The 17,531-nt window shown below is 43.8% G+C and overlaps 1 protein-coding gene across 2 annotated transcripts; it reads right to left on the minus strand.

Moving 5' to 3' along the window:
- Nucleotides 1-1,962: 1,962 nt before the first annotated feature.
- On the minus strand, nucleotides 1,963-14,910 carry KLHL31 (kelch like family member 31). Of its 2 annotated transcripts, none has more exons than XM_035109788.3 (3): nucleotides 14,691-14,910; nucleotides 10,607-11,810; nucleotides 1,963-4,437 (listed from the first exon to the last, which is right to left on the minus strand). In XM_035109788.3, exons 2-3 carry the CDS (start codon nucleotides 11,776-11,778, stop codon nucleotides 3,705-3,707), a joined length of 1,905 nt encoding a protein of 634 aa, XP_034965679.1. In that variant the 5' UTR covers nucleotides 11,779-11,810; nucleotides 14,691-14,910; the 3' UTR covers nucleotides 1,963-3,704. The 2 variants fall into 2 exon arrangements, with proteins under 2 accessions (XP_034965679.1, XP_088521885.1); XM_088665759.1 differs by having other exon boundaries at nucleotides 14,796-14,862.
- Nucleotides 14,911-17,531: the final 2,621 nt, after the last annotated feature.

Here is a 17,531-nt window from a genome sequence, read left to right on the forward strand (position 1 = left end):
GATAGATGGGTCATCCATGAAGTTAGACTTCTCCATCTGTTACATTGAACATAGGTACAAGCCATCTCCATTATGCATATACAAATTGTTTTGTGCAAAAAAGAAGAAGTGTACACTTGTTTATTGGTACAGCGCCACTATTCTGTACACTGGTACACATATTGTACATATTTTGAATGTAATGTGTGTCTCCCCTTGAAGTCTAATCCCCATGTAAGCCAGTAGCCATAACTATGTATTGTGGTTGCAAATTCCATATTTTAAATGTTTAATATTTTAACTATGAAGAAGTACTTTCTTTTGCCTGTTTTGAATCTCATCATTTCAAAGTTGAGCAGATGCACCTCTGATTGAATTCCCTCTCATGCTTCGTAACCATAGCTGCCAAGTTTTCCCTTTTCTCGCGAGGAAACCTATTCAGCATAAGGGAAAATCCCTTAAAAAAAGGGATAACTTGGCAGCTATGTTCGTAACTGCATAGCCTGCCTCAAAGAAAACCACAGCACTACTGAACTTAAAACAGGATGCATAGCTGCCAAGTTATCCCTTTTTTAAGGGATTTTCCCTTATGCTGAATAGGCTTCCTCGCGAGAAAAGGGAAAACTTGGCAGCTATGACAGGATGCAAAGTCCTTCTTAAGGGCTCCACTTTGTGCAAACGGAGGCCTTGGCCAGTTACGTGAAAACTTGGAAAACCCTACCTGACAGACTGCCTTCTGTTCAAGATTTCCCATCTCCTAATTTTGCATCCAACAACATGACCACTGCAGACAACTCCCATCCTTTATATTAATGAAACTGCTATCTGGAAGCAAAAGAGCCTGGTGAAAACAGCATGTTTTATAGGGCCAGGAAGTGGACTGCGAAATTGACAGTGACAAAAAATAAAAATGACAACATGCGCCGCCAAACTCAAGACCTAAACACAAAATTCAGCTTCCTTAACCTTCACTTTATCTCAATACATTCTTCGTGTACACAGAGGGCCTATGCCCACTCTTCTCCTTCCCAGCTTGCATTCAATGTCACATCCGAGGGAGACAAACATGTGCTCATGTTTAATAACATGCAGTCATTACCCCCTCCAAATGAGGGAGGGCGTGAGAAATTGTGTGCATAGGCCTTATACCTATACATCCCATTTAGATCGCAGGCAAGCTGACCTGAATGGCCTACTTTTGGGGGGGGGTGAGGGGGTGTAGAATCCCTTTGATCTGTCAACCACACCAAGCCAGTGTGTATACTCAGAAAGACCTCGTAACACTAAAAGAACAACTGGATTGTAGAAGTGACCCTGAGTCTGCATTCTTGCCACGGCTGGATGCCACAATTGCCCACAAAGCCCTAGTTATGTAGTGTTGCTGCAAGGCATTGTGGGAAAACTACAATGGGAGCTGCCATAGGAACCAACTCCTAGGGGCAGAGAGGGCTTTGCCTCCCCCTCCATAAAATATTTGAGGGGGGCCTGCGCCCCACCCCCCAGTTGATGGGCATTGCCATTCAAATAGTGTGCGTGCGCCACATCATGTGATCAATTATATAGGGTGGGGCTTACCTGCCCCCCCATATTTTATTCAAGTTGGCACCCCTGGCAGCTGCTCATCACTCATCCATGTACTGAAAATGGGGGCACTGGGAAGTGATGTCAGCCACTGCTGTGCTTGACTCATGTGTAAGAAATGCCTTGATGAATCAAACAAAGATTCTAGTTCAGAATGTTGCAAGAATCCCAGCAGGCACCAGAAGGCCCACCAGGCATGGGATATCAGCCTGACTTCTGGCCGCTCTTGATTTTAAACCTATCAGAGCCTATGCCCCCCCCCCCCGATACTTAGCTTGGGGGTGGTCTGCCCCTAGACAGAGCCACTCCTGAACTATTCCACTTCCCACTCTCTCTCTCTCTCTCACACACACAAACACATAAATAAATAAATATAAATAAACAAAAAACCCAAAACAATTTGGGGTCATTTTTTCTTGCAGATTGTGAAGAGACAGAGATTATTTCTATTTTTTACATTATTGGTTTGAAATATGACTCAGCAACATGGACAGGGCCATTCAAGTATATAAACGGGCGGGGGCGGGCGGGGGGAGAGGAACGCTTTTCAGACTCATCTAGTTAAAGCTGGCTATTCTTCTTCCATACTACATAATATAAGCAATTCAAATGGCAATGCTTTATTAAATTAACAATAAGGCGCTGGCATTCTACACTAAACAATACTACTTAAAACTACCTTATTGGACCAAAGTGTTTTTCCAATTTTAGCTTACCTATTACTATGAGCCATTAAGCTTATATTTTAGAATACCACGTGGTTAGTTTTTATTTTTTTAAAAAGTAATGTACAAACCGTTGTTGTTGTTATAGATCTAATGAAGTAGTGTTTATAAAAATGCTGTAATTCCCCCCCCCAAAGTTTTTAGATTTCAAAAATAGCTGCATGGTATGACCAAGATGAATTTCCATTCAAACTGCAATCCTCTGACACCGCTACAGAAGTAAACTCCATTCAGCTCAATGGAGCTTACTTCTGAATACACAGCCAAGAGCATTGAGTTCTTGGAATACAATCCAGAGCTGTCAAGATCAATGGGAGCTTTGCCATTAACTCAGAGAGGGGTGGGTGTGTTGTATTATTACATTCCTTCACAGTGAAAAGGCCATTTTTTAATAGCAGCTCCTACCTGCTCTTCATTCTATAGAGTGGCCTTTCTTAACTTGGTGTTAAGGAAGATCCAGTTTCTCAATCCACCAGATCTGAAGCCCAGCCTGGTGGCCCGTGCTGGCAAACTCTTTGTGGTACAGCCCCGGGGGCACCATGGCACCGATGCTCCTCCTGCCCCAAATGTCAACCAGTGAAGTTCTTCCAAAAGTGGCCAAAGTTGAGCACAAAGGCGCACAAAATTAAGCCTACTTCCTCCCCCCAAAAGCTCAACGACTCTGGTCAATCCAATGGGTAGATCACTGCCAGTTTAATGATGGTGGGAATAGATCACAGTCTCTGATCTATGTTAATTAACCTAGAGCAGAACTTTTATGTGAAAATGATGTTATTAAACTGGAGAAGGTTGGCCAAAGTCTAGAAATGCCAAAGTTGAACTGTAGGTCTGCTGTCTCACCCCTGCATGGAAATGGTGGAAGGAAGGAAATCTAATGCATATGCAGGTAACAAGTGTATTTTGGGCACTCTGAGATGTTTGAAACAGCCCTATGCATTGCAACCCAAAGAGATTTTAAAATATTAAGTGGAATACAAATTGATTAAGGAAAAGAATAGTCCTGGGATAACGGCATGTTAGTTTTACATAGCATGCGAGTACTATATTTTCCGATATATGTTGGATGTCTTTGCCTATCCCCTTTTAGGCCGAAGCTCCAGCTCTTGAGAACTTTATCCAAATAAGCTGTGCAACCTGGGAAACAGCTCTCGAAAGAAGCGAGGTGCTTTTAATGTTTAAAGTCAGAGGCCTGTGGCTTTGTCCTGACGTGGCAAATGCCTTACATTTTTTAAAAAATTCTCAGGCCATACCATGCATTTCCAATTACATGAAAATGGGCTGGTTTTGCAGAACTGAAATTAACTGGCAAGCAAAGGTCGCCTCCCCCACCCCGCACCCACCCCTTCCTATAGGCACGTAAAGGTAAACATTAAAAAAAAAGGTTTAACCTAGTCTTTCTAAACCTACGTTTTTAAATACTTAAATGCTGACTGGCACTGAAGATACTGAGCTAGCCCTGGATTCCCGGTTTTTGGTATTGGGCATGGCAATGGTACAGCACGACACTCCGACAGTGGCTTCCGGCAACTCATCCTCATCGGTCCATTCATTAAGACCAGGGTTGTAGCACTGAATGCATTTCTTGTATTTCTTTTCTATTTCGTTCCAGCCTCCCACCAAGTAAATTTTCCCATTGAGGATGGAAGCGCCGGCAGTGCTCACGCCAGTTGGGAGAGGAGCGGCGTAATTCCACTGGCCGGAGTAAGAACTGTAACACTCCACAGGAAGCACGTCTACCCTTTCCCCTCGGCCTCCCAGTTGGGACCCTCCCATGACATAGACCTTTTCCCCAAGGGAAGTGGCGCAGTGCCAGCCTCTAGGGGTGCTCAGGCTGGGCTTGTCTTGCCAGCTGTCGCTAGCCGGGTCATACATGCAAACAGAGCGGGAATAAGCGTTATTGATGTAGCCTCCAGTGACCAGGATCCTACCATCTATGACCGCGCTAGCATGGCAGCACCTAGCCACCTCCAGAGGGGCCTTCATTTGCCATTGATTAATTGCCGGGACATAACATTCGACTGAAGAGAGACACCCTTCCGAGTTGCGGCCGCCCACGGCGAAAAGGAGACCGTTGAACACGTTCAGGCTGAAATGGGTGCGCTTTTGATTCATACTGGCCAGGTGAATCCATGTGTTGAAACGAGGGTCGTACCTGAAAGAAATAGGGAGGGGGGAAGGATTATTGGTGCGATCCAGATACGAACTTCATCGACAGTTCTAAGTCACAACATTTGCATTTGCTGTAGCTGCCACTCTCTTGTTTGCTACTTTTCTCAGAAATGAAGACTCCCAAACATTGCCATTATTAAGGGCTAAACTAGATGCAAGCCCATTATCGGATCTTAGCTTTCCCCAAAACTAAAAGCAGCGATCAGCCCAAAGTGAATCATAATAATAATTTAATAATAATAATTTATTATTTATACCCCACCCATCTGGCTGGGTTTCCCCAGCCACTCTGGGCAGCTCCCAACAGAATATTAGAAACATAATAAAACATCAAGCATTAAAAACTTCCCTAAACAGGGTTGCCTTCAGATGTCTTCTAAAAGTCAGATAGTTGTTTATTTCCTTGACATCTGATGGGAGGGTATTTCATGGGGCGGGTGCCACTACTGAGAAGGCCTTCTGCCTGGTTTCCTGTAACCTCACTTCTCGCAGTAAGGGAACCACCAGAAGGCCCTCAGTACTCAATCTCAATGTCTGGGCTGAACGAATGGTGGTGGAGATGCTCCTTCAGGTATACTGGGCCAAGGCTGTTTAGGGCTTTAAAGGTCAGGGCCATAGTGTTGCCCAAAAAGTCTGTATTACTCTCTTATCTCCTGTACTGTTTTCCTAGTTGAAATCACCCCCTCCCCCAAACTGCTCATTGCTTATATGGCATACCGTCCAACTTTTCCGGAGCCCAAACAAAAACCAGCATCTTCCGGAATGTGCTCCCAAGTGAGTCACATGACCTACACTGTGCTCTCAACATGAAAAATCACTTTTCTCCGGAGTAATATCTCTCACCCCCCAAAAATGTTTTTGGACACCATGGGAGGTCACGGCCCCCAAAAGTGCCTTTTTAGAGTGACAACATAGCATGAGAGTACAGCTGGATAGCATTACCTTGGTTTCAGGCATGGAGACATGTAAAAACAATGGGGAAAGGAGTTGGCACTGAAAGAATGATCCCAAGGAAAGCATAAGAATTGTAATATTGGCTGAGCTGCTTGCTCAACAGGTCCATAGTTTAATCAACGAACAAAAATGGAGAGGCAATGAATGAGATTAACCATTTGACATCAATTGTGTTAAATTATTGCTGTACCAGCAGCAGGCTGGTCTCAGTAAGATGTTTGAATCTTGCTTGGCAACAGCTCTGTATTAAAACTAGGTTTAATAATATGCACATTTCATATTATTTATTATGTACTTCATTACTTATTCCCTCCTTATGTTCCAGTGAGTGATACCTAATGAAGTCATACTCAGAGTAGATATATTAAAATCATTGGGCTTCCTCTGATTATGACTAATGTTGAATATCACCCAGTAATTTGTTGCATGTGAGTACTGGAAAAAGCTTGAGTTTAGTATGCATATTGTATCTATTCTTTTGATTCTGGCATGTGGAAAATCAAATTGCTAGCTCACTAATAAAACCAAACTGAATGGACATTTAATATAATCTCACCGCTCTTAGTAAACTGATTTCATTTGTCCCTAGTTATTTCCCAGAAATGTTTGAAATGCCCAGTGACTATAGTACATGAATGCTAAGACAAAACATATGCATATACACATACGAAAAGAGAGATGGAGAAAGCAAACTTCTCCCTTGGAGAATGTTCTTACTATTTGTTAACGTAGTTAAAAGTACATGACTCAAAATCTAATATTGGAAATGCCCAGAAATGGCACTTTGTGGAGTAACATATTCTAGTTTCATTACATTTTATTATATTTTCTGTGAAATGAGCCCATCTGTTATTTGTATGTAACTACATAGAATCTATGTATTTATTCATTTAATTTATATGCCGCATTTCTGCCAAGGCACCTAAGGCGGTTTATAATTTACTGTAAAATTGGGAGGAGGGGCAAGAGAAAGAGGCCATCTGGTTGGATCACAGAAGAAATGAGGGTGTATTTTCTATTGACTTTCTGGAATCAGAATTTCAGTCCTGGCATTCTTGTGGCCACTGAGGTTAACAGATAACTTGTCAATGTAAACACGTCTGGCTTCTCAAGTCATATTTACGAAACCTTCATCCCTTTCCTAAAATGTCCAATAGCACTATTCATAATGCTTCAGACAGCAGTGAGGAAACTGTAGGATTAAAATCCTGGCTTTATATGGTAGTAACTTCAGAAAATATACTAGCCCAAATGTTTAGAATTTGGGTAACAGAATCTTCCAATATAGTTGCTGCTAGCCAGTCTGATTTGTAACATTTGCAATCTACAAAATCTTATGCTACAATGAACCTGTTTGTTTTTAAAGAGGCCACAATATTGTTTGCTGTTTTCTTGGCAACAGATTAATATGGCTACATTCTTAAAATTTGCCCCGTGAGAATAGGAATATTTGTTGCATTGCTATATGTTTCTAATTCTAAGAAGCAGGAAATAAAGTATCAAAAGAAAATAACATCAGCCTTGCTGTTTAGTTGTCTTGCAAGGGCCTACGACTCTGCAATAATATAAAATTTAAAAAAGGTTCCTCAATCGCTATATTCCTCTCTCTCCTGACTCTGCTTTCAGCTACAAAAAGAAAAAAAGTTTGTAACCTGCTTTAATTTGGACATAGTGGCTGTTTCCAGACAACCTGTTCACCAAGCATTTGCCAAATTTGTTTATACAAAGTTGATCAAGTGGTTAGACTATGTCAGCTATTTATTGAGCGTTCATTCTAAGTTGCATGTGGGGAGGTTATACAGGGTTGCATCAAGCACTTGCTATCCCATGTTTCTCCTGTGGGTGATCCTCATGTAAGACTGGCATCCATACACGGAACTCACAAAGCCATTTCCTCTAACATCCCTATAAACACATGGAAGAAATGTTGGAATGTTCATGACAGCGCGGACAGATTGCAGAAGGACTTGCCTGATGAGCACCCTCAGATTCACAGTGAGGAAACTGCCTTATAGGCCAGACTGTTTGCCCATCTAGCCCAGTTTTGTCTCCTCGGCCGATCTGTGGAGATGCCAGGGCATCTTAAAAGCATGTGCTGTAGCCCTGAGCTACAGCCACTGCTCCAGTTTAAGGGATCGTACACATTGCCTCTTTTGCTACATATACACGTGTTGGGGAAAACTGCAAAGGGAGTTATTTTCTCGTTCCATGTGCTCTGCACGAATACTCAGCAAAATAGGTACATGATGTGCAATCAAGGCACTCAATGCAATTCTGCCTGGGAGCCAAGCATAAGTCGCTCTGAGCTTCTGGGAGGAAGAATGGGGAATTTATAATAAACAACATGAGACCTGGGACACCCGGGCCACCAGCAGCCAGTGCCATAGCTATGGAGGGGCTAGCTGGGTTTTTGCCCTGTGTGAAGCCTCCAGAGGGGCACCATTGAGACTCCCAGCCTGTGTGTGTGTGTGTGTGTGTGTGTGTGTGTGTGTGTGTGTGTGTGCAAGTGCACATGGGGGAGTCTTTGACCCGGGTGAAATAAAGTCTAGTTTCACCCCTGCCAACAGCCAAATCTACCTCACAGGGTTATTGGGCAAGGAGGAGAGAAATCATGTGCTCCTTAGAGTAAGGACAGGATAAAAAGTCTGTGTGCTTTTTTCCCTACCCATGTCCATCATGTCTTATCATGTTTGAATTAAAATTTGTCATGTATTCATTTATTCAACTCAGCTTTCTTGGTGCTTCTGGCCTTCCCTTGGGTGATAGTCAACAAAGTTCAATTCAGAGGAGATCCACTGAAATTAATGGGCCTTACTTAGTCATGATGACTAATTTCGGTGTGTCTACTCTGAGTAAAACTTCATTGAATACAACTCCCAATCTCCGACCTAAGCCATTTCAAGCAGTGTTGAGGGTGCCTCTCTTACATCTGAATGACCAACTTGGAGGATGGGAAGGATTTGTTGTATAATTATTTATGTTCGCATTAAAAGAGAGAGAGAGAGAGAGAGTTTATGGGGTGCTCTCAGGGGTCAGCATTGTTGGGCACCTGCTAAGGCGCACACTGCCAGTAGGGGGACCATGGTCAACTCTTTGCTGCTTCTGCCTGTTTGCCTGCCAAGCAAGTGAGCAGGGAGGAGCAAGATGAAGAAGCATTGGCAAAGCGAGCAGGGGGAGCAAGGACTCTTTGTGCTGCCTACTTTCTGTGGGAGGTGATGTTGATTAAGCCCAAAGGGAGAAGGATGCATAGAGACAGGGATGTGGGCAAGGGTCCACTGAAGTTTACTGAGAACACCTTGTCCAAATGTTTCCCCAAACCTAGATCTCCAGCACTGGATGGTTTTCATGTTAAGATTAACATGGTAGCATCCCAGCTGGCTGGATGCTGTGCTGAGTGGTTGGCTGGGCTAAGTAGATGGCCATGCCCCTCCCCAGGCCCACCACAGTTTGGCTCATTTGAAGGATGGGTTAGGTGGGAACCCATGAGCTTCTGCGGCCGCAGGAGCGGACAGGGAAACAATCCAAATCTACTCATCCGGGGGAGAGAGGAGATGCCAAGTCGGGCTGCAACTGCCACTCACTGGCAAGACGGTAAGTGGCCATTCTGACCCAGCTCTGGCTGCCTAGTCACAAGAGGCTCCCGTTGCAAATCTTTCCAGAAGCATGATGTATAGACCACAAAACTGTCTAGGGGACACGGCCACTTCTACAACATGTACAGTTCCTAGCTTAGTGTTGATGCAGTGCATGTTGTAGGAAAAGATGGAAAATCAGTGATGCCATCACACGGTCACACGGTCACCACCCCTCACATTTGAGAAGCCCAGATGCATTTACCCCACACCTCCGTTATCATTGGATACTGGCTCCCAGTGTGTTTGCAGTTTTCCGTGCATAAAAGGTAGTGTGTGCTTATTCTCCTGAGCATGGCCCACTGACAACTTTAATATTGGCAATATAACCCAAAGAAAGAAAGAAAGAAAGAAGATAAAGGGTCCTTTTCTGTGTTGTAGGCCAGGTGAAGGGTACCTTTTATCCTCCAGAGGTTGCTGAAGCACAACTCCTAGCACCCATGTCTTGCTTGGACTAATGGGAGAAACATCTGCATCTCTGTTCCACACCCCAGTTGTAGGGTAATAAAGCAAATGCACTTGATGCCTTACACCATTTTGAATCAGAATTGTAGAGTTGGAAGGGACCCCAATGGTCATCTAGTCCAACTCCCTGCAATGCAATATTTTGCCCAATGTGGGGCTCGAAACAGTCACCCTGATATTAAGAGTCTCATGCCCTTACGTTATAACTTATTTCATATAGGCCAGTAAATATATTACTATGACAAAGAAAAGGAAAACGTGCCTGTATAATCCTATTTCAAATTAATACGCCAACTGTGAAGCATCAACAGCTCTAGGGTTGAGAAGCATTTGAGTCTCATCCAACATGCATATCATCCGAGACATTTGAATTATTCAGGCGTTCATAATGGGACTTAAACACACAACGAATGGGGAGCGTGCATGAGCCTGCTTGCTGTGTCCCCATTGTCTTCCATGGCTGCAAGAGGCTTTCCTGCATGAGACAGTCACCCTTGAACATTCAAATGTCAGTGGAAACAGGGAGTGGAGCTAGCATGCTTGTACATGCTTTTTCCTCTTTGCATGCCTACAACAACCCCGTTGTAAACATATAAATAGGGACGCTGTTAATCTAACTTTGTCACAAAGGCCATTTTTCTGGCTGTTTTTTCCTTCCAAAATTAATAATTGACCTTTGCAGGTACAGTGGTACCTTGGTTTAAGAACAGCTTAGTTTATGAACAACTGGATTAAGAACGCTGCAAACCTGGAAGCAGGTGTTTTGGTTTGTGAACTTTGCCCTGGAAGCAGAACATGTTCCGCTTCCTGTTGAGTGTGTTCCATTTGTAAATGGAGTCCCCCGCTGCTATGGGAAATCAAGAACGCTTTGGTTTAAGAACGGACTTACAGGAACGGATTAAGTTTGTAAACCAAGGTATCACTGCATTCTCTTTTGGCATGGCTTGGATGGCATTTATCAATCACAGGCACCTATGCTAAAAACAACAACCTCAATAAAGATTGTTCTTCTATTGCTGTTTATGTATCTGCATCTCCCTCTCCCTCCCTCTCCGGAGCTGTTATGTGCTGAACATACTACCTCTATAAATAACCAGTTACCTGCAGAAATTGCTGACTGCATGCTTAGCCTGATTCCTGGCATCATTCTGGTCTTCTCCACCTGCCACATAGAGGAATCCATCCATCACGGTGACGCACTGGTTGAAGCTTTTAGCAGGCATCTCAGTAAGCCTCTTCCATCCATTGTCAGGGTCTCTGTATAAAATGTCTCTGCTAAGGGATTTCTCTGTTAAAGCTGGGCGTCCCCCAACCGTAACCAGGACCCGTAATCCTCCACGAATCCTTGTTCGCCTAGACTGCAATGTATTCTGGTGGTAGGGAAGCAAATGGTAATTCATGGCATCTACTAGAAGTCTATGGCAATCTGCATCTTGCATCATTCTTGGTACAGTCTGAACATAATTCACCAGGTCTTGGGCAGAGATGGTACCAAAGCGAATGTTGCTCAACAGATCCGCAGCATATTTTGCTCTTTTTTGGTCAAATTCCAGCCACCTCGTTGCAATTTGGAATGCAACAAGTTCAGAAGGCAACTGCAAGTCATCGTCTGCAAGAAGTTCATTGATCCGGTCAAAAGTGAGCTTTAAGAACTGATCCGATTCGGAAAACTCAATGAAGTTGTCTCTAATGAATTTCTGAGCTGCTTCCTTGGTGGTTTTGAGTCCATATGTCTCAGCAATGTTGGCAACATACATGCAATTCTCCACGTTGATTTCTTGCATCAAAAAATCACTGCACATCTTCACAAGGGTATGAATCTGAAGGTAGATGGCGGTGGAGATGATGCTACCTATAGTATACAGCGAGAGAGTGAGCTTTCCTGTGTAGGCATATGCAATGACAGTAGCTAGGCCCAGGGGAGATACATCGTTGAGGTCCACTCTCTGGGTTGATGGATCTTTCTTCAAGATGTTGTGGAAGTAATCACTGCAGGAAGCCATCACCACTTTGTGGACATCAAAAGACTTTGTTTTGGTACCGATGACTAAATCGCAGAGAAAGTTCTCCAGCCTCATCCTGCACAACCCTTCCAAAAGGTTGGGACTGTAGAGAGCATCGGAAACCTCCGTCGAGACACAGCTGAAGCCATTCCCCCCTTCCAAAAGGCCGTTCAAGCCGTTCAGCTTGCTGAGAGGACCGTCTTCCACGATGATGGTCAGCTCATTGATATCCGCCTTGCTCTTCTTGACATTCTTCTTCTTGGGCGCCATGACTGCAATATAATATCACAGCCAGGAGCTAGCTAGGAGAAGGAGAAGGAGAAGAAGGAGAAAAGGACAACTTTTAGACCTGTATTTCAGTGCATTGGTTTTCAGCATCTCACTGAAAAGGACTGCAAAGCATCCTTGCAGGTGGCAAGCGGAAACAGAAAAATAAGAAGGAGATTATGGAAAACTCCGCAATCACACACATCTGTAACCTCATGCAAGGTGAATAAATGTTGCTTGGTAAACGGTGGTTTGTATCTGCTCAGTGTCTCATGTCAAACTCGTACTCCTCAAGTGGTTTGTAAAAATGTAATACCAAAAAGAAAAACCAGCTAAAATTACAAAATCAAACATCAATTAAAACGCCTGCTGAAATAATAAAAAATATATATTCAGACTTTCAATAGGGAGTGGGCCTGTCTGACCTCAATTTGAAGGGAGTTCAATAAGCTAGGATGAATGGCTGACCTTCTGCAAACCACTGACTGCAGAGACTGACACCCCAAGTCGGACACTGAGATCACAGCAGGGAGTCATATTAGTGGTTTGCTGTGGGCCAGTATCTGACTCATGTTAATGAGTTGAGCTTTTAGAGTTGTGGGTCCAACTCGGTGGAACTCCTTGCCACAAGAAGTTTACAGGTACTGTCCCTACAGAGCTTCGGATGCCTGGTCAAATCAGTTTTATTTCTGGAGGCTTTTGCACCCTGAATGCTTCTGAGACGTTTTGCAGCATTATTTTATATAGGAGGTTTAAAAATTAGGCTTAATTTCTGTTTTAAGTTATGTATATCATATACCATGATTGTAAGCTGCTTTGAGACCTACATAATGAAAAGGGGGTATATAAAAATTTAAAATAAATAAATAAATCTGCTTCACAGGGTTGCTGGGCCCATAACCTGAGAAAATCATGCATTGTCCTTGAGCCCTATTTTTTCTTTTTTTCTATTTTTGTAGTATGGACAAGCTGACCAACAGATAGGATTCGCAGCCCAATCCTAAAGCACATTTAGTACGAAGCAAGTCCCACCAGGTGAAGTTCCAAATCAATATGTTTAGGAATTGGGAGTGTGCATATTTATTCACTTAAACTGGAGACTGCCTCCGTCCTTCTCTTCTCTGTTGTAGATAGACTCAGAGGCCTGCTGAAGCCTGAGGGAATTATTTTCCTCCAAAACAGCATGACTAGGTTAAGAGAAAACAATGAAAAAGAAACATACAATTTTGAAATAATAAATCAAGTTGAAAGTTGTGGCTCTTTCACACCTAACTACTACTGAATTGGGTAGAACAGGGGTATAAATAGTAAAATTATCATTATGGAACGGGACGTGACCAAACTGCGGGAGGCAGTGGAAGACAGGAGTGCCTGGCGTGCTCTGGTCCATGGGGTCACGAAGAGTCTGACACGACTAAATGACTAAACAACAACATTTTCATCAGAGAGATGTTGGAGGGTTTGTGACAGAGTGAAACATCGAACTACATGGTTTTGGATGCTCTAGATAAGGTAGACTAGGACCTGAGTTCAAATCCTCTCTAAGCCATACATAGAGCATAACTTTGCACCAGCCACTCTTTCTCAGCACAACCAAACTCCAAGAGTCATCCTGAGGATAGAATAGTGAATACGTATACCACATTTGATCTGCTTGGAGGAAGAGGAAAATCAAGATGTAATGAACATCTTAGATAAAGCGAGTGCATCAGCAGCCCGAAATAAGCCCCTGCGAGTCCCCTTCAAAGAGAACTGCCAAATGTTAAAACAGGCAAGGATTAAGTAATGCTGTATAGTGGAGTGCCATCTGCACTAGCTCTTTTTTGAACAGAGTTTTTTTTTTTAAAAAAAAAAAAAGCATGAGCCATTCAGCATTTTAAGTATAGAAAGGAATGGTTAGTTCCTCTTTCAGGAGGCATGGCATTCCCCCCCCCCCCCGGGTCACCCAGTCCCTCCTGCTAGGTGGCAGCTATGTGCAAGTGAGCGAGATGATTGTGTGTGTGTGTGTGTTAGAAGCATCAACCATTGCCCGTGTACCAGAATGAGCAGAGGTCCCAGAATGTCACTTTGCCAAAGTGGCGGGTCAGCTGCTCCCCCCCCCCAGCTGCATTCCTCAAGCTGCATCTGTTGAAACCTATCAGGGACGTTTCCAAGAATAGCATCGCTCTCTCGGGTCTCTCAAAGCCGCTTGCCATTTTAAGGCACGTCCAGTTTAAAGTGCATTTCTTGACTGGGGTTTTAATTCTTTCGAAAGGAGAAAAAGAAATATTGCCAGGTATACATTTGCAGCCCTTTTTGTTCTCCATTACTAAATAAATAAATTTAAAAAATCTGTTTATTTCATCGGTACAGGTTGAAAATAGCCAGCATGCTTTGGATACATATCAATTCTCTCTTAGCTGGCTATGCTGATGTTCCTTTGGCAAGTGCAATGGACATTTAAAGACAGCCAAGTATCATTTACATATTTAAAGATTAATATAAGATCTAGGTAAGGATTTGTAGCTCAGGTTTTTTTTTATAAAAAACCCCCAATTTTATCAATATTTAAAACCGTGTTTTTTTTCCTACGACTCGAGAGACATGCTAGCAGGGAAGTTCCAGCCCTGTGAGATTTTAGCAGCAAAATCCTTGCGGCTTTTTCTTGGAGCAAACTTTCACCGAGTTACATGTCAAAAACTGTACAGGAAAACACGCAGTTAAAGGAAAGCCTTTGCCAACTTGATTTTCCTAAGGGCCTCCACCCCGCCCCATAGCTATAGCTGGCCACGTTAAGTTTGTAGCCTGGAGGGAATTCATCCCAGGGCATATTCAGCTCTTAAATAGAAGGAACACCACCACCCACCACCTAGGAACGCTCAGAAACCCAGAAAGCTAATCAGCTCAATAAGAACAGGATTAGAGAGCAGCCTTACCCTTCTCAGCAACAGAGCCTTCCCAGGACTGACCAGCACAATGTCTACGAGAATATTTCTTGAAAAGAATGAGAAAAGGCAGGGGGAAGGGGAAATGGATTTCACCTGAGAAGTCCTAGCTAGCCACAGAAGTTTCTAGTGTGACCCTGCTGCCACTGTGGATGAGAGAGACTGGAGCCTGCGCTCTGGGGCACTTTAAAAATGACCCCTCCCTCCCATCCTTTCCTGTCACCCAGAAGGGTTTATGTTTCCTCTGCTTGCTTGGCTTTGAATCTGAAGTCAACTTAACTGGACGTCTACAGGATAATAAAACAAGGGTTAAGCTCCTAGAAATTACATTCCTTCCATCGCTGCTGCACTACGGCAGGGGTACCGTTCCACCGTAAATGACTAAAAACAATGTCCTTAGAATAACTACATTTAAAAAAACCTTTACCCTTCTGAACGTTGGTTAACTCCTACTGAATGTTTTCCCTGCTCCTCCCTTCCAGCAGGTTTTCATATACAGTGTTACCTTGGTTTAAGAACAGCTTAGTTTATGAACAACTTGGATTAAGAACGCTGCAAACCCAGAACCAGGTGTTTTGGTTTGTGAACTTTGCCTTGGAACGAGAACATGTTTCTCTTCCTGTTGAGTGTGTTCCCTTTGTAAATTGAGTCCCCCGCTGCTATGGGAAAGCACGCCTTGGTTTAAGAATGCTTTGGTTTAAGAACGGACTTAAGGTACCACTGTAAATTGGGGTGTATATTAGGGGACGGGTAGTATCTCTGGTGAGGGACACATTGTGCTTCTTCTCAAGTACTTTGTCCACTTTTGGTTCCCACCCTGCACTCAGCTCTCACCTGTCCATAGCTGTCAAGTTCTCCCTTATGCTGAATAGGCTTCCTCGCGAGAAAAGGGAAAACTTGACAGCTATGCAATAGAAGCTGTCAGCGTGTGACAGTGGCCACACCCTGGGAATGGCTTCAGAAGGCTGGCTAAACAAGGTGAGGGCAGCCGATGGGTCTCAAACCCTTGGTGAGTTAGGGGCTGGATCTACAGTGATTTGTAAAAACACTTTTAAAAAAACCCCACACGTGTAATATGCAATTTTACATTGGCAACAAATCACTGCTCTATAGTGCCCTCTGGTGCCACATTTTTATAACACAATTAAAACAGATTAGCCCAGGATTTCCTCTGCAGCTCTGACAGATTGAGCAGACGAGACCAACAGTGGGTCCAATGGTCAAGAAAGTGGTTTATGCACATGCTGGAGAAGAAAGTGAGGGGAAGATGGGGCCTGTCAACCTGGCAATGTAGCCCATCTAGGAGAAGGAAAACTCTGATCCTTAATCTCTGCTGGCTTGTAGGATATATTTGGGAGAAGAAGAGGCTAAGGAGAAAACCCTACGCAAAGTTAGAGTGGAATCCCTAAGATAGTTGGATGGTGTCTCCTTCCAGCAACTCCTGCAGCCAAGCTAGTGTCAAATGTATTGCTCTGCTTTCCTTTGGACCACATCAGCGAGGCCAAGAGGGGTGTCTAATCATCTGGGCAGCCCAGACCAGACACCTTAAAGGGATGGCTTTACAAAGCAGAGCATTTGCCCTGAACACTTTGGAAAGTGTTCCCCTTCTGCAGCATCTAGCCTCATACCCTCTAACATGTCCAGCCCCCAACCCGGGCTGTGTGTCTTCCGGGCCACATTCTCAGGGGAGTCACGTGACTTGCACGTGAGCCTGGAGCCAAAAAAACAGGATGTCCCAATTTAACCAGAGCAGTTGAGGGGTATGTAGTCCTCCATTTTTTGTGTTTCCAGCTAGTGTAGAAGAATTTGGCCTTGAACCACTTTAGTTCTGATTCTGAAAATGTTAAGCCAAAGGGAGGTTTATTTATTGACAACTGTTGGTGGTGCTGGAAATCGTTGGCACATGATGCCAAGGCCTAAGCAGCTAACAGAAGCCATTAAGATATAATCACGAGGTCTCTCAATAGCTAAGGGTGTGAGCCAACCCTTAAGTAGGTCTTGGCAATGCCTTGTGTTTCATAGGTCAATATAGGTCAACTGCACTTTTTCTCAGTCCACAACCGTTTCTTTGCATGCTACTGAGGACTGTTTATTTTCTCAGCAACTGCTGTAAACTGAAATTGATTTCCGTGCGGACATGTGTCTGAAACATAAACAAATAAAGCGCACTTAGAGTTGACATCAGTCAGCAGTTTTGTAAACTGAACAGACAGAGAATCTCTTCACCTACAACATCAGTCCTCAAAGTAAGAAGGATCTTGCTTGGCATATAAATGCTGGTTGGCCCGCAGTGTCTCCACGAGGACAAAATAAACTTCATTTCCTTCTTAGAACTAGGTTAGGTATGCCTAATTTTTCCTAGTGGTCTCTTGCGCATTTTAGAGCTGCATCCCACACAGAATAAACATAGTTCAAAAAGGATAATGTGAAGCCGGGGGTGGGCAGCCGGCGGCATATTGTACAGCAATCATAAGGATATTTGGGGGGGGGGGGAGGGAGAGAAGGATTACCAACAAAGGAGGAAAGGCTTTTGAAACTGATGGACTATGCTGAAATGGCAAAATTCACTGCCGAACTAAGAGGACATAATGACGAAGTGTTTAAGGAGGAACAGAGACCACTGATGGATTATCTATCAAAGTATCACCCATACATGAAGTTGTGGGCAGGATTTGAAATATAAGCAGTGGATTACCGATGTGATCACCCCATGTTCTCTGGCAGGGAGGGGGGGAGGGGTGCCATTTGGTGGTTCACTTCAGGTGCCAAAATGTCTTGGACCGGCCCTGCCACTAGTCAATGTGGCCTCCAAGTTCCAGGGTCCTCATGCCC

This window comes from Zootoca vivipara, chromosome 3, assembly GCF_965207765.1.
Source record: "Zootoca vivipara chromosome 3, rZooViv2.hap1.1, whole genome shotgun sequence".
NCBI classification, from domain to species: Eukaryota; Metazoa; Chordata; class Lepidosauria; order Squamata; family Lacertidae; genus Zootoca; species Zootoca vivipara.